We start from the raw sequence: 19,829 nt of genomic DNA, 5'->3' as shown, positions 1-19,829 counted from the left end.
ACCAACTTGCCAATTAAGGGATCTGGGATAGTTTGGTCTTTTTCCGGGAAGGCTATTCAACCATATTTTTAGGATGTGATCTGAAGACATCTGATGTAGTGGCCTTATTTATTTAGCATGTTTTTCTCCAGCCCTTCCTCCAAGGAATCAGGGATGCTGTACATCATTCTTCCCTCCTCCATTTTATCTGCACAACAACCCTGTGAGGTAGCTTAGGCTGAGAGTATGTGACTGGCTCACAGTCACCCAGCAAGCTTCCATGGCAGAATAGGGATTCAAACCTGTGTTTCCCAGATCCTAGTCCAACACTGAGTCCAACACCTACCTTACAGGGTAGTTGTGAGGCTAAAATGGGGAAAGGAGAACTATGTAGCAGCTCCTTGGAGGAAAGAATGATGTTTAAATATATATGGGATGAGAGAATACCAGAGAGTTAAGGTATGTTTGCAATGTTTTACTTTTATGAGGGGAGGCTGAGAGATGCTCTGATATGGCAGCAGATCCTCTGAGAGAGCTCATCACTGTGTCTCTGCTCTCACTCTCTCTGCCTTTATGAATTTGAACATGCCACTTAAAAATTATTTACAGCCTCTTCCATGTTCATGTTTGAAAAACAAGCAATTTAAGAAAAATGCTTCAGTCCGTTTTCTGAATCCACAGATGGGAAGTCGCAGCAAAATATTTCTGAATTGGTTTTAGCTTGTCTTTAAAAAAAAAAGCCACCCATTTCTCTTGCAAAATCCCCTTCCACCTCACACCTCACATCTGTCTGTCTGTCTGTGTTTGTCTATAGTCCACCTTTCTCACTCAAGGCAGATTACATCGTGTAAGATTAGTACAATCAGTATCAAGGACATTTCCATATCAAAGACATTTCCCTCTCTAGATGAGTGTTTAGGGTTAGGGGTGTTAGTGAATTTTACAGCTCCGCCATTTCAATTTGAAAATTCCCCCCACTACATTCACGTATGGAGAAATTTGCAATTTGAGAAGTTGCAGAAAATTGTGGGAAGAAGTAAACAAAGCTCCCTTGTCCTGCACACCATAGACCACAAGGTACAAGGGTGAGGCTGCAAAATAATTTTCATGGCAGACACCAAAGGCACTTGAGTTAGCCCTGCAATTCAAAGCAGCAAAGTATGCACGTTCAAGACCGTGCCATGAAACCAAGGTTATGTGTGGTTCCATGATTCGTGTTTTTTAAAAACAAAATACAGGCACTGAGGCTATAGGAAGTGAGAGGAGAGTGTTTTCTTAACTGTTGTCCTGTAGACCTTTTTTCCAGCCTTATCTCCCCCCCAACCCCTCCACCCCCCCACACACACACAAGTTGGCCAAACTATAGTCACTCCTTTCTAGTAAAGTCATAATTCGGCATGCTGTCACAAATTGCTGTCTAAAAAAACGTCGGTAAGAAACTTTCCCCCTTTTCTGCGTAAAAATGCAATAAATGGTTTTTGTTCTTTTCATTTTATCTAAGAAAATGGGCATGGACTCGTAAAAGCTTATACTGGAATGAATGTTGTTAGTCTTCAAGGTACCACTGAACTACAGTTTTATTTTGAATCTCTCAGCCTCTGTGGTCCTCACCTGTAAAATGGTCACATTTGTTTGCTTGCCAGGTCTTTGCGTAACATTTGTAGTGTTTGACCCAGGAACCTCTAATGCAAAATGTGAATTTGTAATTGTACAGGCAGGTCGTTGCCCCTAAAGTGCAGCTGGTAATTGGGGACCCATTTTGTCAACCCCTACATGTAGGGTTGCCAGCTCCTGGTTGGGAAATTCCTGGAGATTTAGAGGGTGGAGCCTCGAGAGGGCAGGGTTTGGGAAGGGACTTCAGCTGCCATAAAGTCCACCTTCCAAGGCAGCCATTTTCTCCAGGGGAATTGATTCCTATCACCTGGAGATCGGTTGTAGTTCTGTGAGATCTCCAGCCACCACCTGGAGGCTGGCAATCCTACCTACATGGGTAGTAAGTTTGCAGCTGGTTCTAGCTGGTGGACCCCACACCTCTTAATAATTGGTTTCCATTGCAAAAATTGTCATCCCTGACCAAAAGGACACAAGTCTTTGGGTCGACTGTTCTGTGAGAAAGCAGTATACCTTTGTTATTAGACCAGCATTCATGCTGCATGGATTGGGTCATGACACCGTGCTTCCCAGGGTGATCCACCTGGTGCTGTCATTATTAGCGCTGAGACCTCCAGGCTAAGGATGTCACCTTATGATCACCTTCAAACTGCTTGAAAGGATAAGAGACATAATTTTGCAGAGCACTGCTGCACAGTCGGAGGAAAAAAGGCCAGACAGCGCTGTGAGTCACAAGCAAAGTAGCAGGTGGCGGTGAAGTTTTACAGCTAATTTGGGGTGGCGGCTGTGTGGCTAGTTGCCGGGGGTGGGCTGGATTGATTCACTGGGTGCAATAAAGCACATGTGTGTGGGAGGAAAGACACCAACCCATCTGGGCTGGGAAGGGAGGTGGGGCGTACAAAAAAGACAACGGCTGCGATCGTCTTTTTTAACACCCAAATGCTTTGCTCAGGCTTGTGGTGCAGGGAACAATTTAAAGAAAGGCTGCCCCATTTTGTTTGTTTCAGTAGCATCAACGCGTGCCATGTTCTTTGTGCGTTGCCTGGTCATCGAAGCAGCGTGCGGGAAAAGTACCAAACGTGCCACTCAAGGTAAAACTGAATTTTTATTTGAAAAATGTTCCAAAGAAAGCCCAGCAAAAGAAGAAGGTTTGTGGTTTTAAAAACCACCCCACTGTTTGAAATAAGGAAAGGACTTCTAGAATTCTCTAGAAGAAAAGTTTTTTCCCAGCACCGGGCATCTTCTAACAGGAGAACGTCCAGGAATTGAATCTGGGCCCTTCCACATGCACTCTATGAGTTTTGGTTCAGCAAAGACAAAGACATGTGAAATGGTTTGTATGGTCTCCCATCCACGCAGGAGTTCTGTATACCCCAGGAGAGATCTATCCCCCTGGTAATAAAACACGGGGCTGAAACGAGCATGGCGGCAGGGCGAGTGGGCAGGATTCAAAGGTGGGTGCATCAGATAGGGTAACAAGTTGTGTGAAATGACACCTTATCAAATTCGTCACCCATCCATGTCCTGTCCCGTCAGTTTAGATTGCTGCGATTACCATGGAGCCATAAGGGGCCTAATTGGGTCATTATACATCGAGTTTTAGAATGTTACATTAAAGTTCTTTAATCGTGGGTCTATCCATGGCAGGTCTACTGCTAATATTCCTGCCAGGATTTGGTAGTGGAGATAAAAGCAGGTGAAGCGTGAAATGGACCCACCTGAGCATATTTCAGTGGACCAATAAACGCGGCCCTGACATCTCCATCTTCTGAGAATTAGCAGTGTGACAAGACTGAGCCAGGGTGGGCATAGCAAGAGGTTGGAAATAAACTTTGCAGCAGGTTTCTCCCAGCTCTTATTATTGGACTGGGTTGTGCTAGTGTTCATACCCAAGGAAAGATATAAAAAAATGGGATTTACCCATAATTAAGACTGCCGTGATTGCTACGCCACAGATAGCACTGCAAAGAGCAGACTGGCAAATTTGCTGGGGGAGGGGGGTAGTCTGTCATCTGGCTCCCTTATGGTCCCCTCCAGCAATGGTTTTCTACCTTTACACTGGGTTCCGAAAGTGGCTTGTAACTTTCTCCGATGGGTCAAAAGGGAGAAGGCTGCTCAGCTTTGGGTTTGCTTCTGCATAAGGTGCAAATCGAGTTTGAAATACAAGTTTGTTGCTTAGTCATGCTCAGGGCTTTTTTTCTGGGAAAAGAGGTGGTGGAACTCAGTGTTGGAACTCAGGACTGCACTATGACGTCACTTTGGGTCAGCTGGAACAAGGGGGGAGTTTTTTAAAGTTTAAATCGCCCTTGGCGAAAATGGTCACATGACTGTGGCCCCGCCCCCTGATCTCCAGACAGAGGGGAGTTTAGATTGCCCTCCGCACTGCTCCAGCGGCGCGGAGGGCAATCTAAACTCCCCTCTGTCTGGAGATCAGGGGGCGGGGCCACCGGCCATGTGACCATTTTCAAGAGGCGCCGGAACTGCATTGCATTGCATTCTGGCTGAAAAAAAGCCCTGGTCATGCTAAGTATTTATAAGTACCAAGCTTGAAAAATAAAGTATGAACTTACTTAGTGTTAAGTGATGCAAGATTCTTGTATTTCATATATGGGATGGGGAAAGGCGCATGGAGCAATATGGCAAGTGGGTCCTGCAAGGGCTGCAAACCATGGGCCTTGTGGGGAGTTGCTTTGCTTTCAGTAGTGCTCTTGCCTTTATATGATGTGGTCTGGGTTGTGTGTGTTGCTCTGTGGAAGGCTAGAGAACAGATGGCCTGGATTTGTAACCGTGGAAGAAGTGTGCCCCCCCCCCCATTTTATTCCTAAATTTATATACTTGTATCATTTTGCCATGCGAAATTATGTTAAGTTACAGAGTTATATTGTACGGCCTTCCAAACAAGAAACTGTGCAATTGAAAAAAAATCAATAAAACAAACTATATACAATAGGAAAAAAATCTATCGCTGACTGCCGAGAACAAAAAAACATATAATAGACATGTTTTGATCATGTGCTTCTAGATGGGCTGTCTAGTGTTTTTAACAACAACCTTTTAAGGTAGGGTGGGTTAGGCTGAGAACAAGCGATTCTCTGATAAACAAGGCTTGACAAAGTCTCCTGCAAGCACCACAAACGCAGGCGATTGTAGTTGAACAGGAACCATTCAATCGCTGCAGGAACAATTCTCTTGGAGGCTAAGGAAGCCTGGTCATAACCAGCAGGGAAGGTACATTCAGTTCCCTTGATAGCCACTCTGAAGACCCCTTGAAGAATACATTTTATTTGCAATGCTATGTTGATAGAAGTGGCCCCTATGGAAGTAACTGAGTCGTGTTTCTGCTCAGATCACTGAGAAGCTGGTAATTTTGATTATCAAAGTTTCACATGTGCAGGGGGATGTGGACCCTGCACAGGGAGAGGATCTCATTTTCAAATACTCTTGTTAAAACCTCCCTGCAAATAACCATAAGGGGTCGACTTTCTCCCCACCGTGTCAGTTGTGTAACCTTAGGCCACCCTTTCCCTCTCTGCCGAGCCTACCTCACAGGGATGTTCTAAGGACACAGTCAGGGCTCATTTCGAGGGGGAACACACCGGAACACAGTTCCGGCAGTTCCACAAAGAGGTCACATGTCAGGTGGCCCCGCCCACCCGACTCTCCGCCATTTTGGGCCCGTTTTGGCCTGGATTGCGGCCAAAATGGCCCGGATCAGGCCTCTGATGGGTGGTGGATCACTCTCTTGCTCATCAGCAGCCTGATCCTGACCATTTTGGGCCCCTTTTCAGCCATTTTCAGCCCCTTTTTGCCATTTTGGCGCTGAATGGCCAGGATTGGGTCCAAAACAGCCAGAATAGGTGGTGTCAGGGGGTGCAGCATATGCAAATCAGTTATACTAATGACACACTTCCGGTGATGGCAAGAGGTGTGGCATATGCTAATGCGCTATGCTAATTAGTTATGCTAATGAGTCCCTCCAGCTCTTTTTCTACGAAAGGACCCCTGGACACAGTTCATGTTCTTTGAAGGAACAGGTGAAAACACACTGGATAGAGCTATACTCTGTCCATGCTAACTGGTACCATGCTGAGATTCTGGGAGCAGCTGTAGAAATATGATTGGGATTCCATGTGGTGGGTATATCCCACAAGTTATCGATTTCCTGCACCAGTATTCCACCAAGAGACTTTCAGGGCAAGTGAGAAGCAGAGGTGTTTGCCGTTGCCTTCCTCTGCAGAGACTTCCTTCGTTGTTCTCTATCCAAGTACCAACCCTGCTTAGCTTCTCCGATCTGACGAGACTGAGGTATACCATGATGCCTTCCCTCCTCCTGCAATTGTACTGCATTTTTATTTGCTCCCAATGCAACATATTTTCAAAACCATAGACGCCTCAGCCCAGTTTCTTTAATTCATCACTGTTCATATAAGGCACACATTTTTTTAAAAAAGGAATAAAAACAGATGGAATGCCATTTTCCTTTAAGTATCCCGCAATCATTATAGTATTCATATCTCTGCAGACACAAACGGAGCGTAGCTGAAAACTGAGCTTAGCAGCATCCAATTTTACAATAAATTTATTATGAATTGTTTCCCTAAATTGAGATCAGTAAATACACACACAGACCTAAACATAGCAAGAGCAGTCTGAGAAAGAAAAATACAATCATTAGCTTACCCCCGCCCCCCCCCCAAAAAAGATTGAGTCAGGAAATTCTGGAAAGTTGGGCTGGGGACAAGCTACATCTGATGTTGGTGATTAATTGGGTTTCCCCCTCCCCATACAATATGACTCCAGAAATGGAGACACCAAAAGGCTGATCCAAATCAAGAACATGGTGCGGAGGAAGAAGCATTAACTTTTTGCCCCAGATCCAGAGGAGTTAGCCATGTTAGTCTGTAGCTGCAAAATAGTAGAGTCCAGTAGCACCTTTAAGACTAACCAACTTTACTGTGGCATAGGCTTTCGAGAACCACAGCTCTCTTCGTCAGATGCAACTTCATTGTAGCATAAGCTTTTGAGAACCACCACTCTCTTAGTCAGATGCAACTTCATTGTAGCATAAGCTTTTGAGAACCACCACTCTCTTAGTCAGATGCAACTTCATTGTAGCATAAGCTTTCGAGAACCACCGCTCTCTTCGTCAGATGCAACTTCATTGTAGCATAAGCTTTCAAGAACCACAGCTCTCTTCATCAGATTCAGATTCATTGTAGCATAAGCTTTCGAGAACCACGGCTCTCTTCATCAGATGCAACTTCATTGTAGCATAAGCTTTTGAGAACCACAGCTCTCTTCATCAGATGCAACTTCATTGTAGCATAAGCTTCTGAGAACCACCACTCTTCATCAGATGCAACTTCATTGTAGCATAAGCTTTCGAGAACCACAGCTCTCTTTGTCAGATGCAACTTCATTGTAGCATAAGCTTTCAAGAACCACAGATCTCTTCATCATTTTCACTCCATCATTTTCACAATCTAGTCGTCCATTGAAAGCAATTCTGTACTTTTCCATTTTTGCACATATAAAAGCTTAGCTGCCGTCCCCAAATACTTTTTTTGCAGCTAAAATTATACATCCAAGGAGTAAGATCACGTATCAGTCCACAGTCTGTGCCCAGCTCCCAAAGCACATTAAAGCAATTATAAAACTAAAAATTGTTTTTCCTGGTCCTTGGAATGGGGGAAGAAAGCTTGCAAGTCTTGCATGGAATTGCTACCATGCTTCCCCAAGAATTTAAATACATTCCTGAATACAGAAAACATAGTCCATAAGGAGTCCTAATAATTAGTTTAACAGAAGTACTGATGACTCAATACTCATTCCCCCTTCTAGCAATTAAATATTGCCAGAAAATTAAATTATACAGTTAATATTTCTCCGCAGCGAGACTAGCTGCTGCAGTGTGCAAATGTACGCACTGCCCTGTAAGAAGCAAGCTGCTTCAGTCCCAGGAGATATGGCCCAGCAACACGGACACTGCTGCACAGGTAATGCAAAACTGGCTCTCTTTGTGCGGATGCAGAAATGAAAACATTTTACTAGATTTACTAATCACTGCAGCCTGGTCAATAAAACACTTAGGATTTACTAAAGCAAACTTGCATTTTGGAATTCTAAACCAAGAATTCTGGCATCAGCAGGCGCATGCCTCTGTCTGATGTGCTATTGCTCAATCCGCCTGGCAGTTCTGCACCCAATCCCCCGTTGAATGACATGGGCTTGAGCAAGAACTGCCCCCTGGCTTCTCCAGAAAGGTGCTCTGAACTATGTGGGAAAGCACTCGGGCAAAGATAAAGCTTCACTAAAACAAGCCAAATTCTGAATTGGGCAAAAATGGGGTTGTGCGGTTGTTGCTTATTTTTAAAATTATTTTGGATGTATGTAGCAGCCTTACACTTGAACCAGTCTGTGGCTTGATTTAGCACGGAACTGTCTACTCTGACTAGCAGTAGTACTCCAAGCTCTTTGGCAGTCTTTCACAACTGGAGGCGCTGGGAATACATCCATGCACAGGGTGGGGAGATGTGGTTGCCAACTTCCAGATCTCCTGGAATTACAACTGATCTCCAGGCAACAGAGATCAGTTCCCTTGGAGAAAATGGCTGCTTTGGAGGGTGGGATCTATGGCATGATGTCCCACAGAGCCTCCTCTCCAGTTCCGACCCTCTCCAGGCTCCACTCCCAAAATCTCCAGGAATTTCCCAGCCTTGAGCTGGCATCCCTCTGAAGAGACCCTTCAGCCAAATGAGATGTCCACAGACCGGACTGTACCATTCCAGACTGTAAACAGATCTTGCTTTCTCTTTTTAACGTTCTTTTACATTTAAAAAAAAATCCTCCCTTCAGGTTGTCTTTGTATGCTACTCATCTTCTCATAGGGAGGTTTTTATTTTACTTTTTTATACAAGAGAGCATTATGAACAGACTCTCACGTCTTCAGGCCAAACAGGAATTGTATTCCCTCAGAGCTCGGCTGCCTCGTTGTGCGTATCTGTAGACCAGGCCCTGTCACATCTACTTCTATGAAGAGAAACGTTTCGCCACACACCCCTAGCCAATCAGACTTTTGAGAGGCGGCAGGGCAGTGGCAATTTGGCAAAGTCTTTCCTCATTGGGAGGACAGATGCTCCATCCACAGGGAGGCAATTCACTAGTTAGATGGTTTGGAGAAGCCAGCGGGGTTGGCTTTAAAGCAGCAATTCCCCATGGCGCCCGCTTGCTGCTTCTTGCATGTCTTTTGGCACCCGCTTGTTTCAAAGAGCTGAGCCTGGCTTTCCTCCACCTCACTGCAGCAGGAGGTACTTCAGAAGAGCCCAGGAGGCATCACCTTTGTCTCTGCAGGGAGCACCCATTCAAAAACGCCTGCCTCTGCCATGGGCGGGAGCTTGTCTAGGAACAGCTGAACGTTCTGTGGAAGGTTCCACGTTCTGTGCTTTGATCTAGCCCTTTCATGCCTGGTCCCAGCCTCATGCCCTGGCAACGCTTTGTTGGGTTGCCCACCCCTTGTTCTTGATTTTGATAAATTAAACTTTATGCTCTCGGATACAGGTCCTTTTATTTCCAATAGGATGGCACTTTATGCCCTGGAAAATAAGAGCAAATGTGGCAACTAGGAAAATAAACAACTGATACAGATTGTTGCCTTTTAGTCTGTTAAAAATCATCTGATTTTTAAAGCTGTTTATATTTCAGGTAAAATGTTACAATTGTATCTGTATGCCTGTTTTATTATGAAAGGTTTTGGATTGTGAAGGTCTATGGCCATATACAATAAATTCTTGGGCCGTTTCCACACTTCTTACCTGCCTGAAGAACATCACGGGAAAGACCCGGATGGCAGCGTCTTCTCGCACGAAATCGCACCAGGAAGATGCTGTTATCCGGGAGTTTTGCGCAAAATCACGTCTTCCTGGTGCAATTTCGTGCGAGAAGACGCTGCCTTCCGGGTCTTTCGCGCGATGTTCTGCAGGCAGGCAAGATGTGCGGAAACGGCCGTTCTCACACTACTTGTTCTCAAAATTCCTGTTGTTCCTAGATTCTTGACAAGGTTGCCAACCTTGACAGGCTGGGCAAGGCTGAGCATATCCAGGGGCCCCAGGCCAAGAAAAGGACCTGCTGTCCGAACCCTGCTTCTGTTCTCACTCTGCATGGAGCACCCTAGAAGAGAGGTGGCATGAGAAAGTTCCCCATTGGCACTTTGTATATCTTTCAGGTGGGGTTGGCAGCTAGCCCAAGGGTCCCCCAAAAATTCTGAAACTGGCAGTAGAAGGAAATGGTAAAAATCTTCTCCCTGTACAGACAATTCATTCTGCAATGTGACTGCGTTCCCATTGCAGTGAGTTATCACTCTGTAAAAAGTCATGTGAGTTTATCCCAAGGCCCTGTTCACAGGTACCAGAGAACGAGGCGTCAGAGTTAAGACAGCGCAGTTTCAGATTGCAAGGGGTAGATTCCAGCTTTGGGGTTCCTCTTCCTTAAAGCTCCCTGCAAATGGAGCAAATAGAAACAAAGCAGAACCTTTCTCCCTGCTCTAATTTTCTGCATGCATGGAGCTTCTTATGCAAAGGAATCCACCACCTGCAATCTGTAGGGGTGCTGTCCATCCTACTACATACCGGAGAATTAAAAACTAGGCATGTTATCTGAAGTACAAAAAAATCATCTTTTTCCCTAGCAACACATTTGGCCTTCGATGAGTGAGGAATGCTCTGTAACGACGACATCTTCATTTCTCCGGTGCTTTCTCATCCGTATTGTCTTTCCCTTCCCAGAGCAACCTAAAAGCAGATTTTGCGGTGCCGTCCCCACTTTGTTGCGAAAAGCAAAGGAATGTCGCCCAGATAAAACCACACAAGCCGGTATATGCCGTCCTCAAGTAAACAGGGATCAAGCTGAAGTTGGAAAGCTGTTTAGGAAGGAGGCAACGTTAACAAACCAGGGAAATTTCCTGTAATTTCACCCCATAATTTTTGTTATTTATCTAGCATGTTTTCAATTCCACCCCGCCTCGACTCAAGCTGGCACACATGGTTCTCCTGTCCCCGTTTGAACCACACAACAACCATGGCTCTCAGCTTCTGCACTGCCCATCAACATGCACTAAGCTTGCACTCTAGATGAGAATATTATGCTCTTGTACTTTGAGACAATTAATCCATCATACTCAACCTGCATGGATAAAAAAGTGTGGCATATAAATGTATCACGTTAAATAAATATCACCCTTGTTTTGTGTTCATAAAGCTGATTATGATTCCAGTATGTCTACTGGAAGCCTCGGGAAAATCTACCTTTTAATTGTTATTAAACTGTCCTGACTCGGGAGTTTTAATGTGTGGCTTTAAAAGATCATGCATTTTATCTCAGGCCCGCCTTGCCCTTTTCTTAAGCTCTACACCCACACAGGGTTGACAGATACGTAGGTGCGGGCTGTTCCACATATCCAGGCTCTCCGGCTAACCCTTTGTTAAAATGATTCATGCAGCTTCCGATTGCTTCAGCTGGAGTTTCCAAGGCAGAAGGAATCCTAATTTGAAACTCACCTGCACAAAAGGCCAGTACATCAGCCCGGTCTGGAAAAAAATAATAAAACAGCAACAATTTCATCAGGGTTAAACATATATAGAAAGTAGAGGGGAAATTGCTTTGAATAACTATAAAATGGTGCCTAGTGTGGAGGCAGCAGATAGACTGAATTTCCCCCCGTTTCTTAATAACTGTCAGGTCACCAAAACCAGTTTGATTGGCAACAGATTAAAGATAAATGAAAATACTTTGTCACATGTTGAATAATTAATTTAAAGCCAGAGGGGAGAGAGCATTAAAACAGAAAGACTATAGAAAACCTTGCAGGACTGCTAGGTAGCAATAGCTAAATAGAACCTCATCGTTCAGGGGCAGTATACCTCTGAATACCAGGTTTGTTTGGGGAATATACAAAGGGAGGGTTGTTGTCTTTGTACCCCACTGATGGATTTGCAAGAGACAGCTTGTTGATAGGGAAACAAGCAGGGCTTTTTTTCATTGGGAACGCAGTGGAACGGAGTTCCGGCACCTCTTGTGTCCGGTAGCCCTGCTGTCAGGCTATGGATGACAGGCTATGGCAGATAGACCCCTGTACCATTACGGCAAGAATCCAGGCTCTTGGTTAAAAGCTTTTATTCAGGAATCAGATCATTTCCACAGATATGTCCATAGAATTACTCAGAAGCAAGATAAGCATCTAAGCAGTAAGAGCAAGTTGACAGGAATAGTAACACGTGGGAAAACCCTTCCTCTTAACACACACGTTTACTCCTTCCCCCCTGCCAACAGTAAAACAGGACTTTTGGTGCAAACTCGTCCTGAGAATGTCTCACATATTTGTACTATCTCGTCGAGACACTGAGAAAGCTAGAGATCAAAGTTGAGACATAGCAGTGCATGGGAGTGAGCAGTATTACAAGGTCAGAAGCACTGAAAGTTTCTCCAGTCCATTAGATAAGGCACCTGCTGCTTCAATAAGCCTGTGAAAGGCAACAGTTATGGCACTGGCAATATGACATCAAGTCACAGCATGAAACATTGGTTCAGAACAACAGGTCAGCATCAAATAGTGGCATGGATGGGGCACAGACATGACACCTGCCCCCGCTCTCCAGACAGAGACCAGTTCCCCTGGAGGGAATGGCCATTTTGTGACGGGGGGGGGGGGGGGCGTGTGTTTCTCCCTCATTTCCCTCTTGAGAGTTTCACCTCCTCTTTTCCCAGAAAAAAGCCCTGCATTGGCTCCTGGTTCTGAACCAGCTAAACATTTTTACATTCTTTGTATATTTTAAATTCTTAATGAAAATGGACATACTCCCAATAACCCAGTTTTGAAAAGAAGTGTTCAATATTGGCATCAGCCTTTCAGAAAACTGAGGCCTTTCAGATAAAGAATCTCTCAATAAGCACTGAAGGGGTTGAGGGAAATTCGATTTCAACTGCCATTTAAGCAGGGCTTTTTTTCTGGGAAAACAAGGGGGAAGTTTTTTAAAGTTTAAATCGCCCTCGGTGAAAATGGTCACATGGCCAGTGGCCCCGCCCCCTGATCTCCAGACAGAGGGGAGTTTAGCTCACCCTCCATGCCATGCGGAGTTTAAATCGCTCTTGGCGAAAATGGTCACATGGCCAGTGGCCCCGCCCCCTGATCTCCACACAGAGGGGAGTTTAGATCGCCCTCCGCACCATGATGCGGAGGGCGATCTAAACTCCCCTCTGTGTGGAGATCAGGGGGCGGGGCCACCAGCCATGTGACCATTTTCAAGAGGTGCCGGAACTCCGTTCCACTGCGTTCCAGCTGAAAAAAAGCCCTGCAGTTTCGCCTCTTCAAGCTGTCGCTTTAAGAACCCTTGAGTGATAATATGCTGCCTGGTTTTAAACACAAGATCGGCAAAGTGGGCCGGGAGGATTATGTGATACTTGAGATGTTAGCACATTTTCCCAGGTGGGTGAACAAAGCCTTTAAGAAGGAATGCTTTATTTGGCTCTGAATGAGAAATGACTCTGAAGGAGGTCTTAATTTCACACCTGCAAGGCTTCCTCTCTTTCCAAAGATATTTTTCTCAGAGCTGAGAGTTGCCTAAAACATACCCATAGCCGTGACGGTCAGTAGGAGGATGCGGACGAGCATTTGCAAACACACAAACAACTTTTTTTAAAAAAAGAAAGAAACCTTTCTCAGAAGAGCAGGGAAAGTTCCCAGCAGTAAGGGATATCTGGACGTGTAACTTTGCAGAAAGAGTCCTGGCATGACACTCTTTTACAGGTGGCACAGAAGGTGGCTTGAGAGGTGTGTGGCACAGGACAAGTTGCCCAAATATGAGCTTCTCCAAAGAAAACTAGCGATGACGATGCAGGAGCCATGAACTGAACTCCCATCGTGTTTTGTTGAGGGTTTTTTGTTTTTTAAAATAAATAACAGCATTTGGGGGGGGGGGGGGAGAGAAGCACACAGCCAGCCTCTCTTTCTCTAACTCCTATTCACAGAAATACGAAACCTGCTCAGGCAGCACCCAGCTGGCCTCTCTTTCCCTGACTGAATGTCCTTTCACAAACATGCCCAGTTCAGGTTCCACACAGGTTATATTTCTCTCATAAATACTTCAACATACTCAGGCAGCACACAGCTAGCCTGCTTTCTTGGGGCCATGGTGGAGAGGAGGGGGTCAAACCTCTATATTATTTTGTTGACTTCAATTTACAGGTGCTCACCCGGACACCTGTGTGCAGGGCCAGCTCCAGCGTCGCTGGCACCTGAGGCAGCTCAATGCTGCCTATGTGCGTGCACGCACGTGCATGCGTGCACTGGCCTGCATAATGATGTCATTGCGTGTGATGTCATCATGCAGGGGCTGACGCATGCATGGGGGGCCTTCCAGCCCTCCCGTTCAGTTGCTCTGCAGGCCAGGCGCAGCCGGCCGTCCTGGCCGCCAGTTGTGCCCGGCCCGCAGAGCAACTGAACGGGAGGTGGCCCGTTCAGTTGCCCCATGCTGCTGCCGCCAGCACGTGCTCCTGGCTGGTGGTGGCGGTGGCAGCTCTGTGGTGCGCGCTCCTGACCCCGGGCCGGCGCCCCTCCAGCGCCTTAGCGCCCTGAGGCGGCGGCCTCACCAGCCTCAATGGGTGGGCCGGCCCTGTCTGTGTGTTTTTGCCAAGGACGCAAAGAGGATCCCTGTTGGGAAAACTGAGACTGTTAAACAAAAAAACGGTTAGGACAATTGGTTAACCCTTCTCTTTCCCTGTCAGGCAACCTGACTTGAGTTTCCGCACCCCAAGTAGCTATTTTGTTAAAAAAGTTGGTAATCCATTAATGGATATCTTATCATTGCATCTCCCCTAGAAACCCTGCCAGGTCTTAATATCTGTTAATGAAGCTCTTTCTTCATGAGGTTGTTCTCTACAAGGTGCAGTGCTGTCATGGTGGTGGCTCCAAAACTGGGGCTTTGCAGGCTGTGTGGTTTTTGCAGGGGGAGTGGATGTGTTTTTCAGGCCTGCTTTTACAAGAAACAGTAAGTGTCTGGTTTTCAGGAAGTAAAATTGGTGAGGTATTTCCTACTTTGGTTCCTACTCTCTGTGTTTATGCATCTTTTTCCTACTGTTGATCTTTTGTTTATTTTATTTACTTCCTTTATACCTGGCCTTTCTCCTCAATGGGAGACCCTAAAAGGCTTATGTTGTTCTACTTCCCTCCATTTTTATCCCCATAACAACCCTGTGAGGTACATCAAGATCGGTAGCCATATTAGTCTGTCTGTAGCAGTAGAAAAGAGCAAGAGTCCAGTAGCACTTATAAGACTAACACAATTTGTGGTAGGGTAGGAGCTTTCGTGAGTCCATTAGCACCTATTAGATTAACAAAATTTGTGGTAGGGTAGGAGCTTTTGTGAGTCACAGCAGAAAAGAGCAAGAGTCCGTTAACACCTATAAGACTAAAACAATTTGTGGTAGGCTAGGAGCTTTCGTGAGTCCATTAGCACCTATTAGACTAACAAAATTTGTGGTAGGCTAGGAGCTTTCGTGAGTCACAGCTCACTTCTTCAAGCTGTGACTCACGAAAGTTCATACCCTTCCACAAATTTTGTTAGTCTTATAGGTGCTACTGGGCTCCTGTGAGGTACATTAGGCTGAGTGTGTGTGACTGCCTCAAGGTCACTCAGCAGCTTCCATCGCTCATCAGGATTTGAACCTGGGTCTCCCAGATCCTAGTCTGACAATCTAACCACTGCACCAAACTGGCACTCGTGTTGGTTTAATCTAGTGTGAGCTGGTATGGTGATCAGAATGTTGTGCTAGACTCAGGTTGAAATCCTCACTCTGCCATGAAGTCCATTTGGTGACCATGGGTGACCATCAAATCTCAACCAAGCCTACATCACAAGCAGGGCTGGCGCCACCATTGAGGCGGGCGCCGTGGGCTCTGAGGCGCTGGAGGGGGCGCAGCGGGCAGAGGCCCACGCTGCCACCAAGACATGCCCCCGGCCAGGCACAGCAGCCACGGGCCAGGCACGGCAGGCGTCTGGGGCAGTGTGTAGAACCTCCCCAGCCACCCGCTGCGCCCGACTGGGAGCGTGAGCAGCCTCCATGCGCCATCCCAGCCACCCGCCAGCCAATGGGGCCAGCTTGCTGCGTGATGATGTCATCACGCAGTCCGGGGGGGGGGCGTGCGCGCGCACATAGGGGCAGCCGCGGGTCCCAGAAACCCTGGGGCCGCTCCTGATCACAAGGCTTCTGTGAGGGGCAGATTGACAGAGGGGATAATTATGTACACCATCCTGAGATCCCTGGAGGATAAAAATATATGAGAAATAGATTCACACCCCTGAAGGGCAGAGAACAGACTAGATGATCTTTGGTTCCCAGGTGGCTCTATAATTAAATAATGAAGCCCATTCAATGTACTGTTGAACTCACCTTATATGTATTCCAAAATTTCTGTCTGCAGTCTAAGAAAATGTCTTCCTTCCCCTGAAGTATGCTCATGCCTGGTGAGAAATTTTTTTTAAGCTAAATCAGAATACTCGGGAAATTTATCCGAAATTTCATTTTTCATTTAGTTTTAACTTGCAGTCACATTGCAGCAAGTCCTTTTGGAGAGAGAGGTTTGAGGTTAAACACGGACAAATGGAATTGCTGATCCAACAATGCACAAACCACAAAGCAAGCCACCTTATCCTGTAATCCCCAAACCCTTTTCACTTGCACAAAATTATTCATTTATTTATATAATTTATGCCTCACTTTTCTCCCTCTCTTACAGTATTCTCCATTCCTCCATTTTATCCTCACAACAACCTTGTGAAGCAATTTCAGCTGAGAGTGTGGGACTCACCCATGGATACCCAGCAAGCTTCCATGGCGGAGTGGGGATTCAAACCTGGGTCTCCCAGATCACTTTTACTGCTACACCCCACTAGCTCTCTACCGCACTATATCAGCCAAATTAGCACTTTTCCCGTGACTGCTTTTTAAAGGCACAGAATCCAGACAATTATTCCCACCAGCCTAGTGTCTAATATCTTAAGATGGCCTTCCCGGATGATCTCCCATTTGGTAGTGGTCCGGGAGGCCTAAAGCTTTTCCATAATACCAGACACTTCCAGATTATTCCTGAAATGTCATGCTTCATGGATGGTTGCAAAGAATTTAGACTTGTAATTGTTTGTGGTGTTAATAACATCCACCTTCGTGTCGAGAGATTTACAGTTTGTGGCAAATAAGAATATGTTTTAACTTGTGACAGAGGTACCATTTATACAACATTTGTGGTATGCCACCATCTGCTACTTCATTTCTTTCCAAGTGCAAACTTGGAAGGGCGATTTTTTTTGTCCAGACAAAAAGCCAGAATCTTAAGACCTCTTTGATGATAAAAGAACTGGGCCCTCTTCCTTCATACAAAAGCATTGTCAGATGAATCAATTCTAACCTCATATCTTCCACGGTTTCCACTGCCTTCTGCCCAGCCATTTTTGTTTTAAAGCCTCGGAGACCCTTGGTTTTGCCACCATGCAGTTTTAAAATTACTGTAGTGTTTCAATTGTTTCATACATGAGAACAGCTTGAATCTCTTCCTACCTAAAATGTAGCTTGTAAGTAGGCTGCTTGAATAAGTAGAATGGATAGCCTCACTTCAGTCTGCAGGTGAGATTTTCCCTTTGACATAGAAAACTCCATGCAAGGAGAAAGCTAGCACAGCAAGGAGGAACCCTCCCCCCTTTTTCACTTCCTGTGCTAACTTGCAGGGAGTTTTCAACAGAAAGGAGCATGCCAAAAAGTGCTGATCCATGGTCCGAAACGGAACTGCATTTTGGCACCTCCCTCTCCTGAACTAGGACTGAAAGGGCAGCACTTTGCACATGATCAAAAGCCATTCGTTGTCTCTCATGGCTTCATTCATTCCAGGGCTGAGCTCAGAAATACCAGAACAAGTTCTGCATCTGAGCCCTGTTTCATTTGCATTGTGAATTGTCCACTGCAAAACCTTTTAGAGGACATCAGCACAAATTGTTAATTAAAATATGAACAGGATCTGGCAAAGCAATTAGCAGCTTATGCATAACATTTCTTGGCTGCTTGGGCAAATAATATCTCGCAAAGGCATCTATATCAGCAAGAATAACAGATTTCCTGAGCTTCTGAAATGTGGTAATTCCTTGCAGAAATCTGCCTCTTAGGAGTTCACAGCCTAGGCTGGGACGAAGCAACCTTGGCTGGCTTCGGTTGCTCTGTGGGCGAGGGAAAAGTACTCGGTGATTCTCTAATTTACACGGTTGGCATGGTAAATTGGCTGTGGAGAATTCTACCCATTTATAACACTGATATATTCCACTTGTGGGGAGGGGAAGAATATCAAGGCAAGTATCTTTTAGCATCTACCTAGACACGTTTGCCCCAAAGTGAACCCCCGCTCTGTTCAATGGTGCTTACTCTCAAGCAAAGTGCCCGTAGGACTATGCAGTTTAAGCTTCACAGCAATCTGTGTGTGTGTGTGTGTGTGACACAGAGGGACAGAGAGTGACAGGAGACACTTCTATGGCTGCTTGCAGACCTGGGCAGGGCACTCTGCCCTTGCTCAGAGGTACTCTTTTCTCTATCCAGAAGAGCCAAAACAGGTAGATATTCCAGAGGGCAGTGACTGCAGAAAAATCAAACAGGGATTTGGAAGCACCTGCAACAAAAAATTTAGCAGAAGCTTTCATGGCTCAGAGCCTACCAGTCCCAACCCTCAAGCTTCTGCTAGAATAAAAACATGGTAGTCTTTAAGGAGCCACAAGACTCCTGTTTATATATATAAACAGATACATAAATTCCTCTGTAATATCTTTTACTAGGACACCCGAAAAAGGGGGTTGGGTCGAGTGGAGTGGGTCAAGTGTGGGACTAGGACATGGGAGATCAGATTCAAATCCCTACCCAACCATGAATATAGATCCAGGGGAGTTAGCTGTGTTAGTCTGTAGTAGCAAAATTGAAGAGTCCAGTAGCACCTTTAAGACTAAACCAACTTTACTGTAGCATAAGCTTTTGAGAATCACAGTTCTCTTCTTCAGATGCATCGGACGAAGAGAGCTGTGATTCTCGAAAGCTTATGCTGCAGTAAAGTTGGTTAATCTTAAAGGTGCTAATGGACTCTTCTCGATTTTCCTACACAGCCATGAATCTCATTCTGAGCGCATGAGTTACCTTTCCTCAGCTTACCTTTGTGGGGCAAAAGAGGAGGGGGAACAGTGCACACCCGAGCTCCCTGGAGGCTCAGGTCCAAATCCCTACTCACCCATGAAGTTCACTGGCAGACCCTGGGCTGGCCATTCTCCCAGAGCCTAGCCTGCCTCGCAGGACTGTTGTGAGGATAAAATGGGAAGATGGCGTGTACCTGGCTGTCCACCTCACAGGGTTATTGTGCTGGGAAGAAACACGCATACACCAACCCCTCCTTGGGAAAAGAATGGGATTTTAAAAAAAAGGCGACCTGTGTTATGCGTGGTGCCCCTTGTCCCCGTAGGACCTGATCCCACCATATATGGGGTGGCTTGTTAGGGGAGCAGGGCACAGTGTCCCCACCCCGGCGTGCCGAAGCGTGCAGTGGTGCTCCTAAAGCTTGCGCCCGCAGCCCAGCGCCCTGATAACAGGAGCGCGCAAAACCAACTCACCGGTGTAGAAGGCCAGCACGGCCACGGGCGCGCCCACCAGCTGGTCGCACAGCACCTTGGCCAGGACGGCGGGCGGCGCGCGGCCGGGCAGGAGGCGCTCGAGCGCGCGCAGCCAGGCGTAGCTGAAGTTGCCGTGGAAGGCCAGCGCCACCAGCGCCACCCGCCGCGTCTGGCCCCAGTCGGCCGGGCCGCCCCGCAGCCGCTGCTGCGCCGCGTCGCCCGCCGCGAAGAGCGCCCCGTAGAGCAGCACGTTGCAGGGCCAGGGCGCGCGGCGCGCAAGCCGCCCCAGCAGCGCCATCGCCGCCGAGCCCGGCCCGGGCGGCGCCTCCTCTTCCCCCGCGCCCGCAGCCCGTTTCCAAGGGCGTGCCCGCTTGCCGTTTAGGGACGTTGCCAGGCGTGTGCAGGCGGGCGAGGCAGATCGAGCTCCGGCATCGCCATTCCTGCAGTGGCCGGGCAGGGTCGTGCGTCCGTCTCTGTGGCTATTTTATGATGGGGAGCCGTGTGAGTCTGTCTGTAGCAATGGAAAAGAGCCAGAGTCCAGTAGCACCTAGAAGACTAACA

At 46.6% G+C, this 19,829-nt stretch overlaps 1 protein-coding gene across 1 annotated transcript; it reads right to left on the bottom strand.

Annotated features, from left to right (window-relative positions):
* Window positions 1–9,585: 9,585 nt before the first annotated feature.
* On the bottom strand, window positions 9,586–19,587 carry MPV17L (MPV17 mitochondrial inner membrane protein like). Its single transcript, XM_054992206.1, has 4 exons — window positions 19,269–19,587; window positions 16,030–16,100; window positions 11,142–11,171; window positions 9,586–10,504 (listed from the first exon to the last, which is right to left on the bottom strand). Exons 1-4 carry the CDS (start codon window positions 19,564–19,566, stop codon window positions 10,325–10,327), a joined length of 579 nt encoding a protein of 192 aa, XP_054848181.1. The 5' UTR covers window positions 19,567–19,587; the 3' UTR covers window positions 9,586–10,324.
* Between the last annotated feature and the right edge of the window lie 242 nt (window positions 19,588–19,829).

Source organism: Eublepharis macularius, chromosome 12 (genome assembly GCF_028583425.1).
Source record: "Eublepharis macularius isolate TG4126 chromosome 12, MPM_Emac_v1.0, whole genome shotgun sequence".
Taxonomy (NCBI): Eukaryota; Metazoa; Chordata; class Lepidosauria; order Squamata; family Eublepharidae; genus Eublepharis; species Eublepharis macularius.
This window is presented reverse-complemented; position numbering and strand designations above follow the sequence as displayed.

Excerpts from the sequence above, each read along its gene's own strand:
- MPV17L (XM_054992206.1), bottom strand. The coding sequence starts at position 19,566 with ATGGCGCTGCTGGGGCGGCTTGCGCGCCGCGCGCCCTGGCCCTGCAAC. Across the intron at positions 16,101-19,268 it reads CGTGCTGGCCTTCTACACCG|GCATGAGCATACTTCAGGGG; the intron begins GTGAGTTGGTTT and ends ATTTCTCACCAG. Across the intron at positions 11,172-16,029 it reads AATTTTGGAATACATATAAG|ACCGGGCTGATGTACTGGCC; the intron begins GTGAGTTCAACA and ends ATTTTTTTCCAG.